The sequence below is a fragment of the Chrysemys picta genome, chromosome 5 (genome assembly GCF_011386835.1).
Source record: "Chrysemys picta bellii isolate R12L10 chromosome 5, ASM1138683v2, whole genome shotgun sequence".
Taxonomy (NCBI): Eukaryota; Metazoa; Chordata; order Testudines; family Emydidae; genus Chrysemys; species Chrysemys picta.
Window position 1 is genome coordinate 36,742,101 of NC_088795.1, and position 14,487 is coordinate 36,756,587.

The following is a 14,487-nucleotide window of genomic DNA, read 5'->3' on the forward strand; positions in this document are numbered from 1 at the left end:
AATTATATAAGTAATCACTGCTGAATAGTACTCTTGCAAACTCAGCAGGAGATAAGGGGTTGAAATGTCTTTCTTATAGATAGAGAGAACTAGAATCTAGGAGAGAGGTGGTCTCTGCAGGGAAACCCTTGTACAGCCAAGCCTGAGGAGAAGGCTTAGGGTTATGTTCTTTAATTATTGTGAGAGTTAGTAATGAAGCCAAACCCCAGGAAAGAGGTAATTATGCTGTGTGCTTACTTTCAGGATTAAGACAGAACTCCTGCTTTCAAATGTTGTTTAGCATATGACTAGTTTAAACAAAATCCCACCTACTTTTTTTTGGCAGTTTCAAAAAACATGGTTACTCCAGCACGCTGGAATTCAGCTGACAGGAGCAGGGGAGCCACTTTGATTTACAGACCTTCCATCATAAGAAATAGCAGGAATAAATCCTGTGGGCAGGAGAATAATTACAACATTGACTCTGGATGGGGAGGAACAAAGCTCAATTTAAAAGTGTACAGTTGTACAGGTCCTACTACAAAGGATGCAGTGCTTTCTTCTGATATTTTAGTTAAAAAAAAAAAAAAGAACAGAAGCTATTTACATTTGTACAGCAGATACTGCATAGTCTTTTTGTAATCTTTTCACTGCCCCTTAGTAAAGTATTTTATATTGCAAACATTTTAAATGAATATTATGCAAAATCCCATACATTTCAATGAGATTTCACATAATAAGCTATTCATTGTATTGGGGATGAAGTACCTAATATGATATCCGCAAAACGAACAGGAGTACTTGTGGCACCTTAGAGCAGGACTGGCTCCAGGGTTTTTGCCGCCCCAAGCGGCAGAAAAAAAAAAAAAAAATTTGGACCCGCCTCCAAATTGCCGCCGAACAGCCCGATGTGCAGCCCCTTGCCCTTGGCCACCACAAGCACCTGCTTACTAGGCTGGTGCCTGGAGCTGGGCCTGTGTTAGAGCCACAAGTTACTCCTGTTCTTTTTGCGGATACAAACTAACACTGCTGCTACTCTGAAACCTGTTAATATGATACCGTTAGGCACATATCATAAGGTATACATTAAAATATTTTAACGTAGAATGGAGTAGCTTTTTGTTTGGTGAAGCTACTGTCCTTCTATTCTGCAGAATATTAAAATATAGAATATCTTGTTCCTTGCTATTTGCGGTCACAGGCACGTGTGGACGTATGGCACAAACACTCACATCACGTTCTCTTTGTCCTACCCTACTACTTCACTCTTTTTTCACTATGTGAGGATTCTAGTGTGTTAGCCATTGTCCATATACTAAGACCTTTCATTGTGATAAAACAGTTGTATACAACTGTAAGGGACAGAATCTCACTTTCCATTCCTGCATATAGAGTCCTATTGATTCTGAGTCTGTGAGATCATACCCAAGTATAATTATCTGACCTAAAATAATTAGAAGAACACTATACCTGCCCTCTTACAGCATATGATTTTCAAAACTTTACATCACTGTAGGAAATAATACTAATACCCAGTAGTGTTAGAAAGAAACTAGTGTATATATAATCAACTTTGTGACAAAAGCTCAAGTCACAGTTTAATAAGCAGGCATGGTACCTGCTGCTGAATGTGAGTTAAGTAAACACATCTATCAAGTCTGCAGATCAATTTAGTGTAGCTCCTTCTGATTTTCAGTGCAGGACAGTATATTTCAGTGTGCTAAAAGCATTTATGAGACTCGTACAATGCCAGCAAGCATCACAAATGTACAGAGTAAATTTCCAAAGCTTAAAATCAGTACAATGGGCCAGATTCATTCCTGCTGTAACTCCACTGAATATAACCTCAAAATCTGCTCAACTTACTCTCCTGAACACAGTATCCATTGGTGTTACTTCAGAAATGAATCTAGCTCTTTCTGTTTACAGCCACTAGGCCTAGTGCCATTAAGTGTCTCCTCTCAGGAGCTGAGTGCTGTCAGATTCCACCGGGAATTGCAGACTTGAGCTGTCTGTGATGATGAACGAATAAAGACCAGAAGGCTGTTTGTTCGTTCATTCCAAGCCTTTAGCACCTCCAATCTGCTTAGAAACAAGAAGTGTGGCGAATATTATATAACTCTCAACTGGCTGCAGACTGTGTCTCATTTATGATGCTTGCAATATGGCAAAATAGCAGAGTGCTTGAGGGAAGTGGCAGTATTTATATCTGTCACCTGGCTGATGTATCACAGGACTGTGAAAAATAGGTTTGCAATTTAAGGTTTGGGAGTGAGATGTGAGGTTTTGGGAGGCTGTCTTATGGGGGGCATTTATTTGGGGCTTGAGACATGGGGTGGGTTTATTTGGGGAGATGGGGATTGGGATGGTGGGGAGATGAGTGGGGGGTTGTGGCAGGAGGAGGTTTTGTGGGGTTTGGTTTTATTTATGGGATGGGGGCTATGTTGTGTTTATTTGGGGACAGGGTTGCAGGGAGTTGGAGGGGTTTAAGCAGGAGCTGTGAGGGTTGGATGGGCGCTGTGGGAGGGACAGGTTGGATGGCTATGGCAGGGGCAGATTGAGTGAGGAGCTGTGAGAGGAAGGATATTTGGGGGAAGGGGCGGTATGTGTGTATATATGAACGCAGGTTGCTGTGTGGCAATGTGGGTGGCCACAGCCGGCTGTGGTTGTCTTTGGCTCGCTCCCTCCTCCTCAGCCCTTTCCCCTCTCTTCTCCCCTCTGCTCTCCTCCCTCCATCTTGCTTGCTCCCTTCCGCCCTTGCAGGCACCAGCCCCAGCTCTGCTCATTGGCACTGGGGAGGGATGGATTCGCCGCTGCCACACCAAGGCATTAAAGAATGAGATGAGCTCAGATAATATGGTAATAGGGGCCATAGAAGTATCCAAGATAGTCCTGTTAGTGAATACAGAATTATCAAAGAGGAGGATATTTGGCTGCTGCAAAATGTGGTTTGTAATTATGTCCTTGTTCCCATGAGAGAAGTGTTGTTACTGGAGGAGCTTTGTCACAGAGTACTTGAGCTCAACTAGTGTAGTAAGAAATATTGGGCTTATGCAGACAAATAACTAAAAGGTGAACCAATATTCTGGACATTAATCTTCATCTTTTACTTGGATAAAGTGTGCATGTGTATCTTTACAAATGTGGTATTTATGACTGGTATGACCCTTTTGCTTACAGAATGGACTCAATGCCCTACACCTGGCTGCCAAAGAAGGCCATGTGGGACTGGTACAGGAGTTACTGGAAAGAGGGTCAGCAGTGGATTCAGCTACTAAGGTAATATGTGCATGTTTATATAGTTTATTTACAGAGCAAAGTGATGAAAGAACTAGAAGTAGATATTTTCCCTTGTTATCCAATGGGCAGTGCAAATACTCAGGAAATTTGCAAAAAACTGCAATATAAGAATATAATATTAAGATAAATACCTCTTTGGTAAAATATAAGGTGTTAATTTCTTCCTAAACCACAGGACCAGAACTTCCGCGGGTGCAAATCAGTTTACCTTCATTGACTTCAATTAATGAGTTTGATACAGAAATTATAGGGTTGAAATTATGTGGCCTGTGTTATACAGGAGGTCAGGCTAGTGATCACAATGGTCTCTTCTGGCATTAAAATCTGTGAATCTATGAATCAGCTGAGGCTCTAGGTTGTAAATGAAGATGGGTACTGAGAAGTATGTGTATAGTGGGAGCCCTTAAAGTTTCACTATTATGAAAAAAATTACCCTTTCTAGTGGCATTTTTCATTAGAGAGACAAAGAATATAGCTGACCAATAGTAGACTATTTCAGAATAGTGAAAATGTGTAAGTGTAACATATACAGGTCCCTATGTATGCTGCATTACAGTGGAACCACGTTCTGCAATAATAACTTCTATAGTATAATTCATCAATGATTATTCTCAGTAATGACTAAGGAAGGGTTTTCAGCTGTGCTCTGTAGATAGCCAAGCTGTATGGCCTTCAGCATACGTTGCTGTCTAGATGGTCTGGAACAGAATCTCTTTTCCCTACCCAGCACATATCACAGAATGGGGTCATTGTCGTCAGCTTCAGCAGTTCATTTTCTCAGTTCTCAGGAGCTGCTCTATTCTCTAAGCATCCTAGCTGAACAGCTTGCACATCTGATTACACCTGCTCCTTTTCTTCAAGCTGTACTCTAGCCCTGGCTCCCTGACCCCTTTCCTACCTGGTTCTGTAGAACAGTGAGGGAAGCATACACTGTAATCCCAGTATCTCCCCTGCAAGTAGGTCCTAGCGGGACAAAGAGAAGGTAAACAGTGCTGAGCACCTGACTGCAGCACAATAATCCATTCTGCAGCAATAATGGTGAATTCTGTGGATTCTTGGGAAAATGGCCATTTCCACAACTGTACAATAACAGAGTTGATGGGGCCCTGAGTGAGATGAATGGGGAAGATCCCTCCTCTCAGAGCTGTTGTTTCTGGCTCTTTGCGGACTCAGATGGGCATTGATTATGCTCGGTTCATATTTCCATGGTTATCTTTGCAACTATTAGGGCTAGAAATTTAATTAAAAAAAAAACAAAAGCTGAAATTCTGGAGCATTGTTCTGAAGCAAAAAGTGAATTCTCTGGCACTTCAAATTATGGAGATAAATGAATAAATAAATAATTTTTTAAATATTTTTTTATTTATTTTTTTAGATAAGTGAATAACCGTGTTGCACTATATTTTGGCTGTTGAGTTCTGACATACGGGGTAATGTTTCTAGAATCTTCAACACAATAAGTCTAGGCCCTCACACCAAATTGCTTCTCTCCACCCCTGTGGTCACCTCATTGATGGAGACCGAAGGATTCCCTCATTTTACCTTTCTTTAACCCACCCCTCTGACTATGAGCCTTACATTGAACCATGTTTTTTCTGGCCTAGATAGGACTCTTTTAAGAGTACATTAGCACATAATTGTTCAGCAAAATGTCTCTTAGATGTGGGATACTTCCTCCTGCAGGAACACCTTGGCTCACAGTGGGGCTGGGAATGAAATGCAAATCTCCAGCAAGGCTCTACTGCTCTAGCCATTCATGTTCGATTGGAAAGAAATGGGTTCTCCAGGAAGCCCCCATTGCACTTCCCCCTCCCCCTCACATAACAGCAACCCTGCCTTCAGCTGAGAAGGGCTCTCTCCAGTGCCATTAATGCCAGTGGGAGACCCTTGAGGACAATATGAAGTGCTTTCTCCCCACTTTGCCTGCTGCCTCCACCCATCTTCCAGCCCTGGTTACAGTCAAGTAATCACGTTCTTTTCTACGCACACTTTACTAAGTGCCAACAAGTAGAAAACAGAGTAAATTCTCTTCTCATTATTTTCATGTTTAGGTGGTTTTTGTCTCTGGTAACCTGGCTCTTTCAGCAAAGTACTCAGTATTTAGACTGTTCTTTCAGCCATGTACAAGAAGATCTCACCTTATTGGGTCATATAGTGTGATTTAGAAAGCTCCTAGATCTCTGCTTTCCCTTTTGGAGAGCACATCCACTGAGCTGAAGGGAAAACCTATCTACTCTAGTTCTTTGTCAAACATCAAATGAGCAATTTGTTCCATGCACCAGCCAACCCCTTTTCCACAACTCCACCCAAAGGTTATAAGAATATATCCTGGGGAGTTAACATGACAAAATCCCTTTGGAATGTCCTTTGGTGGCATATCCCAGCTCTGTCCCATGCAATGTCCACGATGCTGTGTATACTATAAGGTAGAACAGTGTCCTATGAAGTAATGCATGGAAGTAGTATTGTGTTCTGAATGTCATAATGATTGTTAATGAGGGATCATTTCTTTTACATAACAGAAAGGGAATACAGCCCTACACATTGCATCCTTGGCCGGACAGGCTGAAGTTGTCAAAGTTCTGGTTAAGGAAGGAGCCAATATTAATGCACAATCTCAGGTATGGTGATGTTTTCCCTCTATTGTAAGTATAATTTGGTGAAGTTTTGTAAAACAAACTTAAGGCAATAGACCTAATCCTGACAAATCAACCCAGCCTTGACCTGTGTCATAGATGGTATTCCTTTGTATGTGACTGTGAGTATAAATACCCAACTGCATAGAATGAAGTTGTGTGTTGGTTATGTGATGCATAAACTAGGATTGTTGTTGACTGAGATCACCAAGGAGAATTTTTCCTGTGTGTTCTAGCAAATCAGGAGCCTCAAATAATCCCACTATGCTAAGATGTTTTAAAATAATATGTTTGTCTTAAATTCTCACCCTGTCAAGCTGCCTGGAATGGCTCACGAGCAAGAGTACCCACCTCAGGGAAGACTGTGAAGAAGCAGGGCACAAACCTCAAACTGGTTGTGAATTCTGTACTTAGATTTCACCAACCAAGAATCGAGTGTGAACCCCTCAAGCACTATAACACCCTTAACATGGACTCACAGACAGTCCCCTGGGGTACTCCAATCTATCTTGCCACCCAGGTTAGCTTGCCTTTGTGATAGATGGTCCCTAACACCAAAAATCACAACAGTGTTCAAGCTAGTCCCAGTCCCAAGGGACCAGTCATTTACCCCAGATAAATTGCACCTTAGATCCCACACTAAAGACAATGCTTTTAGCCAGTCCTATAATAAATTAAATAAAGTTTTAATAACTAAGAAAAAGAAATGAGTTATTTATAAGGTTAAAGCAGGTAAATGTACACACACAAATGGGTTACCGTCTTAGATTCCAAAAGGTAAGAGAAGCTGCTATAATGTGAAAGCTCTGTATGTCTTCTAGGGCTAAAGCAGACTAAGCAGCCAGGGATCCCTTGTTTATGCTTAGAAATATTTGCCCCTCAGAGTCCAGGTAGCATAAAGAAACCTAGTTCCTTCTTGTCCAGGATTTTTATTCCCTTTCCCCAGAGTTCAAGCTGATGGGATGGGTCCACCTGCACATTTCCTCTTCATGGGTGTGGGTGTGGGGGGGGCAATCAACAAAGGCTTTTGTCCTCTGGTGTTCCACCTTGGCTTATCTGGGCCTTCTTTTGTTGGGCAGGAGATGACATCTCTTGTGGAAAACTAGTATTTCACACGTGGTACTGCTTTTCTCATGAGTGGGTTTCATAGCAAACACTTAAATATTACCTTATAACATGGGATACAGATATTACAAGTGAGATTAATGCATGCAGCAACTCACAAGCATTTCATAAAGTCTGAATACAGTCCTATAACTCTAATATATATATTAACAATACTAACACACAGGTGAGCCAGACTGGTTTCCAGCTGTGCATTTGTCAGTGTTTTCTGAGGCCTAGGGGCCTTGGCATGAGTTGTCATCTGGTCTGCTAGCATCACAACTCCAACACTTACTTTTCAGGCACAAGGACTAAAAGCATTGCTTTTCATTGTTAACTATTGGTTTAAAAAGTTTGTAGATGGATTAGTTTCCGTTACGATAGGTCTTGGTACTCATTCTTCACATAGTAAGCATTAAATCAAAGATTTGGCATGCACATTTGATCTGGGGAAATGCACCTTATTTTGGAATGCAATCCAACTGTTAAAAAAAACCCTATTAATCTCTATGGCATGAAGGTTGGCTACTCTTCCAAAATGTACCAAAGAGCATAATGATGTCATTACAGAAACTGACCAATGGCGAAATGCTTGAAGGTAAACTTCTCTCCACCTTTCTGCAAGGCTGTAGTAGCAACAGCTGTCTGATTATTGCTATTTCAGACTTGTAAACAACATGTGTTAGGTTCTCAGTAGAAAAGAACAGACTGCAAGCCATATAGATGGTTTGTTTTCAGAGCTAAGAACCTCCACCACCACAAACAGATACACCTAATGGTTATCATTGTTGTTGTTGTTGTTGTTGTTGTTTAGCAATTTGCCAAGTTATCACAACACAGTATTTCAGATACTGCAATTGTTTGGAATCCTAAACACAGGGAACTAATGAATATCTCAGACAGCATTGTTTGGTATGTGTTGGTAAATGCTACTCTTTAACGAAGACAATTGTGCATAAACATGCATAATTGGGGGTGGGGGCGATTGGAAAGTGATCTATTATATGTTGAAGAATCTGGCATCTTTATGCATAAGATTATTATGCAATGTATAGTGAGCCAGTGGCATTCTCTGAAGTAGGTCATCAAGCTAAATCCTACTGCTGGATTTAAAATATGGCTGGATCATTTGATGCCCACTGGTAATGTCTGTACAATAGCTTTGCAAGCTAAGACCATGAGAAAAATGAGTCATACTTCAGAGGGTTCAATTAAAGCCATGTTAAATTCTGCCTTGCTCTTAGTGAACATGGGCTAGATAATGGCCCTCACCTCCATTCATTTGTGCTGCACAAGGTGAGGGGGATGGGGACAAAGAATAGAGAGAGTTGCCTTAACAAAGCAGCTGGGGATTACCAGGTGAGTACCCCAGGAAACATAAAGCTGGCACAGTTGCCTCTATGCCACATGCTTCCCCTCACTCCAGCACAGGATATGTTTGTAGGCAGGGAAGTGCATAGGTAGAATCAGAGGTGTCAGTGGATGTGGCCATGTAAATTTTAGGGGTCTGTTGTAGCTAGTGTTAATTAGAGCAGCTCTAAATTATGCCAGGGTCCAACCAGTCCTTCATCTGCTCCAGGATCTTCCCCTGACTGCCCAAGTCCTGCACTGAACACAGCTTGATCAGACCTGGAGATCTGGTATTTCATTATGTGTAATATCCTGTCTAATGTAGGAGATTGGAAGCATGCAAGGACCAGTGATGCAAGCAGAAGGCAATAGACTAACCAATGTATTTATAAAATGGATAGCTCTGTCCCTACCTTCACAACACTCGCATAAAGATCAGGCGTTTGTTTCTGTTGTTTTCTTCCCAAAAGCTTCTTTGCTAAGGAGCTCTCAAGACAACTGATTATCAGCTATACCCCATACTTCAATTGCATGTAATTGAATGCTGAGGAATGCTATAATGTTGTTCCTCTAATTCAAGAAATGAACTAGTTGCTTTCACAGAGTCTTAATTGGATAATTATCACACACTTTCATAAACTTTCATAAACTGTTGCTTCTAAAATTAGGATTTCAGCAATACTAAGAGATCAGCGTGAAAATATAATTGTTTTAATAATCAGGAACACTTTTTAATATGAAAAAAAAATGTGTTTTCTGCCAAATTGGGTAAACATTTTCACAGTAAGCTTAGAACAGCCATTGCAGTTTTATTGTTAGCACTGAATGTTCCAGATACTGTATCCAATCATGGCAACAAGCATTTGCTCCTTGAATTCTGATCCAAATGGAATTGACTTAGAGAATTATGACAGGCAATATGACATACTCTCATCTCTTGCCCACTGAAACCCTTATGTATATGACAGTAGTTTCAACATTCATAATAATGGTGAGAGGGGCTGTTTTACCAAGATATCTGCTGGAAAATCTATCCAACAATACATTTACCACTGAAATCAGTCTTCAACTTTGTGGAGGATAGCTCTTAGAGTAAAAGTGAGAGCAGCACCAAAGAGATAGGGAAGGGACAAAAAAGGTAGGGACAAACTGGAGAGGGTCCAGAGGAGAGCAACAAAAATTAGAGGTTTAGATGCATGAGACAACATGACCTTTGAGAACAGGATGAAAGTATTGGGCATGCTTAGTCTAGAGAAGAGAAGGAGGACCTGATAAGTCTTTAAATATGTAATAGGGTGTTATAAAGAGGATGATCAGTTGTTGACCCATGGCCACCAAGAGTAGGACTAGAAGTAATAGGCTTATTTTGCAGCAAGGGAGATTTAGGTGAAATATTAGGGAAAACTTTGTTAACTATTGAGATAGTTACCAAGGGAGATTGTGGAATCCCCATCATTGAAGGTTTTTAAGAACAGGATGGCCAAGTTATATTTAATGCTGCTGTGTATGGGGAGAAGGAATAGATGATATCTTGAGGTCCCTTCCAGTTTTACTTTTCTGTGGGTCTACGAAAGCATGAATAACTCAGGCGAGGTCATTGTCTGCCAAGATGAGATGGTGTCTCCTAGCCAACCAGAGATGATAGAAAATATTACTCATGGATGCTGCTTTGTGAGAGCTCAGCATCAGCAAGCAATCCAAGAGTATTCCTAAACTATGAACTAAATGGACCAATTCTGGATGTGTACCTTCAACCAAAGGAGATTACACCATGGCAGCAAGCTCTGCCCACTAGCATCACCTCTTTCCTGCTCAGGTTCGGTTTCAGCCACCTGTTCCATATCCATGAGCATATCTCATCCAAGTACAGGGCCATCTTGGTGGTGGTCGGATGTGGTAAAGGAGAGGTACAGCTGCTTATCATCTGCTTGTTGCTGACACTTGAAGCCATGTCATCCAGTTCACCTAGTGGCTTCATGGAGATGTTGAAAAGGGCTGGAGAGAACCACAAGTAAAGGATCTAGTGAAAGAGTTTCCCATCACTATTTATTGGGGGGATCCCCTCCAGGAAGAACTCAAACCATTTTAGTGTATCACCCTATACCCCTGCCATCTCTCCTTACATTAACAGGCATCCCACTGGTTTGAATTAGAGGTTGACTGTCTCAGGTGTGCACATCATTTCCTTGATTATCTACAAATAGACTAGACAGAATGCTGAGAATTACACAGTAGGAAAGTAAGAAGTAAGAAAGAAATGGGGTAGATGATGTAATTGATCTTTCCCATTGCTAGCAAATTCTTATTGCATGTGTGTGTATATACCTCAAGCAGTTAGTGTAAAATAGACTTAAGTATCACCTGGAAAGTGGGTAAAAAGGATGAATGGTCTTTTGGTTAAGCACTGAATAGGACTCAAAAGATCTGGGTTCTCTTCCTAGCTTTGTCATAGACTACCTGTGAGACCTTGGGCAAATCACTTAATTGCCCGGTGCTTCAGTTCTCCGTAAATAAAATGAGGATATTAATATTGCCCTTTTTCTCAACATTGCTGTGAGGTTCTCAGAAACACACCTACACATAAATAAAACAGAAGAAGCTAAACAGTTAATAAAAACCCTAAATCTCTCTGGCTAAAAGTGTAAGTTTTGTGGGGGGGAAAATAAGATAGTTCATCTAGAGAATGGAAAAGCAGGTGATTGGAGAGAATAGTACCAAGAGCATGCTGAATGATTTGTATCTAAACTTCCCAATAGGAAATACAGACAGTAAAAGGAGGGGGCTAAAAGGACAATGGAACAATTATCACTTGAAACGTGTTTTTAATAGACATATTCAGAAAAAGACAAATCAAGAAATAAACGGGATGAATACAGTGAGTAAAGAGAGCCAGGTTATGAGGCCTCTGTAGTGGCTGAAATTCTGGGGTTCTCGTTCTTAGACTTCCCCTGGACTTCATTTTTAAAAATAGACACCACATTAGTAACATCTCAGTCTTCAGGAACAGTTGCTGTTATTAAGGATGTATTACATATCCTCCTCAGCATCTCTGCTATTTCACACTTTATTTCTTTCAAACCTCTGGTGAATATGATCCAGTGGTAGTGATTTAATGCCATTGAGTTACTCAAGTTGCTCCATAACTTCCTCTTTAGAGACTTAAATATCTGTCAAAGTCACACTCCTATACCATAAAAATTGCCTTAACAATAAAAATTTCCCACTGGCTTCTATACAGACTGATGGAGCGTATCTCAGGAAAATGTGGATTTTTGTTTAAATAGTGACCACGGAAGGCACAAACACCATCTATTGTCCCCCTGTCTGGTAGGGGGGACAGTGATTCTGAGGCTGAAGCTGTGATTCTAAAGTTTTTATTCTGCTTTGCCCTTCAGCCTTACAGGACCCTTTCCCCCCCCCCCCCCATGTATTTTTATGCAGAACTTCCAATTTTTAAAATTTGCTACTTTAAAGTTAATAATCATCGCTGTTAATTTTAGGGAAGTACTCCTCTATTCTGATTTTAAAAAACCTAATTGTGAAGTGATTATTAATGGAATGCTTACAATATGACCCATGCATATTACTTGAGGAGTAATAGATACTGTCCTGTATATACTAAAATGAGTGGCTCTAAAATACAATCATTTAAGATACAAACATTACTAATCCAAACTATGCCCAGTTTGTGCCATCCAGTCAGTATAGTGTGCAAGGGAATGATACATTTGCTCTTAATCATAAAAATGTACTTTTTCCTCCTGGCTATGATCTTGATTTGTGATCATATTGCCCCCGCAGTGAGTTTGAAGTCATCTTGCTGACGTTCACATGTGTCAGACCTACACTCTCCTTGATATGCTATGGGGTGGTGTGATCTTTAGTAATGCATGTTCCTTTCTCTTGGTGAGCCTAGTGATACTTGCCTACTGCTCTTCCTTGTAATCATAAAAATTGACAATAGTTCATCACTTAATAGCACAAAATTACTTAGTAACCATCCTTCCAACTTCCCCTCAGTTCGTGAGGTAACTGCACAGGGAGGGAAATAAATGACTTCTGATCCAGAGTCTATTCAATCCAGTGGAAAGACTCCCATTGGCTTGGATCAGGTCCTTTGATTATATTCTAAAAGTTAACAATATGATTTGACTTTGCATTGATTCTCAGACTGGTGTTGGAGGCAGTGGTTGGTTATAACAAGGTACATCTTCCTGTTTTATTGTCACGAATAATTTGCATCCAGTGCCAGTAAAGAATGAAACTCTGGTGAGATCAGATACATAGCTGAATTCATCTGAACTAAAAAGAGAGTTTGCATAAGGTAGGGGATGTAAGAGTTTATACCAGAAATTTGTATATAGCAATACAATAATTGCAGACATAGACAAGTGCACTTTTCGTTGGCCAGCACATAAGTGGCAGTTTGAAGAGCTACAAAGCCAATCTCTAGTTCAAGGTTTATCAAATTGAATTCTCTTCTAAATTCAGAAAAAGTGTGCCCTAGGTTATGGCTGAATCAGGATAATTCTTGGTTCAGAACCATGTAAAGATCATGGGCCACCCATTTCACAGAATTGTCCACACTGCCCACCAATTTGCTTCTTTCAGAGCTGGAGCACTTCCTCTCTCTGCTTCCTTGTGCTTTGGGCCATTGCTGAACACAGTAATTGTTTCTCTCTCTCCTTCTATCTGCACGTTTTCACATGTTTACATCTGAAATTTCACAGTGTTGTTACTTTGGGCGTCAAAACCCAAAAGGTGCCCGGGTCTGATCTCTCTCCCCCCGCCTCCCAGAGCAGCCATGCAGGGGATGGACAAGTCCTGTCCCTCCACAGATGAGCAGGGACTCGCAGCTAGGAGCCCCCTGGCTGGGGCACTCCCAGCAGCAGGGGGAGATTGGACCCACCTCCACAAGCTGCCTCCAACTACAGGAACCTCCAGGGCTCCTGCCCAGCCCCAGAGCTTCCTGCAACAGGGGGAGGCACTTGGAGGTGAGTCTGATCTCTCCCCAAGAGAGGCTGTGCAGGGGATGGACAGGTCCTGTTCCTCACCAGACTGCCCGGGACGTGCAACTACTAAGTCACCCCAGGCTGGGGTGCTCCCAGCAGCACAGCAAGATCAGTTTTCATAGGGAAGGGCGTATTTCACGGCCCATGACATATTTTTCACAGTCGTTAAATTGGTAGGTCCCTACCTATGAGAAAGTGTTAGCACCATTTCTTGGTCTTTGCTCAGGTAGCACAGCAGATAACCCATGAAAAGTGCCAGCTGTCTGAGTCAGTTGTGCTTCTAATTGGTAAACTATTGTAAGCCTCCCACTACATTCTCTTAGGTCATGTCATGTCACGTGACCTCGCTGGGACAGAGATAGCGAATACACATCCACGTCTCCATGTCCTGAGTTAGTCCTCACTCTCCTCCATATACATCCTGCTCCATACAAGAGACCTCCTCAGAGGCAGGACCTGGATGCCAGTGCACTGGGGAACTGGTTTTAAATGTCTACATCTGAAGTTTACCGTAATGGAAACATTTTTTAAAAATATGAACTGCTGGGCAAAGGGCTTTTATTGGGGATAATGTTGTGCATTTGGAAACTATATTTTAGTCATGTGGAAAAGTGCAGCTGATTCTAAAATGGCTATAGTTGTCGGCACATATTGTTGCCCACATGGGCTGAGTTAGAGAGGTTTGAATTTTAGGTGTCCAGTCTTTTAAACATCAAGGAACAAACTTTCAGCAGGTGTTACTTGTATGAATACAAATTTCTGATTGTCACTTATGTAATAATACCAATTTGAACTAATGGGCATTTCTTCTACATGTGACAAAAAGGCAGATGGACCCATCTAACAATGGACTCTTTTCTTGATAAAACAGTGCCCTCTAGGCTTGACAGGGGGACCACCCAAGCTCTGTTCTGCCGTATGGAGTCACAAATATGTAAAGGGAAACATATCTCTCCTTTCTTCATTTGTGGATTATTTCTGGCTCCAGTGGGATACAAAGTATGCTTGACAATCACCCACATTAGCAGCCATTATGGATTAAGTAGAACCTCACCCCACCAAAGAGCCTGGCACGTCAGTGGAATGATTAACTTGCTATTGCAATA

At 41.3% G+C, this 14,487-nt stretch overlaps 1 protein-coding gene across 50 annotated transcripts in view; it reads left to right on the plus strand.

Moving 5' to 3' along the window:
- ANK2 (ankyrin 2) overlaps nt 1-14,487 on the plus strand; it is a 581,537-nt gene that overhangs the window by 388,585 nt on the left and 178,465 nt on the right. For all 50 annotated transcript variants that reach the window (XM_065596236.1, XM_065596239.1, XM_065596234.1 and 47 more), the window contains exons 3-4: nt 3,160-3,258; nt 5,802-5,900. In XM_065596236.1, coding sequence (XP_065452308.1) covers nt 3,160-3,258; nt 5,802-5,900 — 198 coding nt within the window. The remainder of the gene's footprint in view (nt 1-3,159; nt 3,259-5,801; nt 5,901-14,487) is intronic.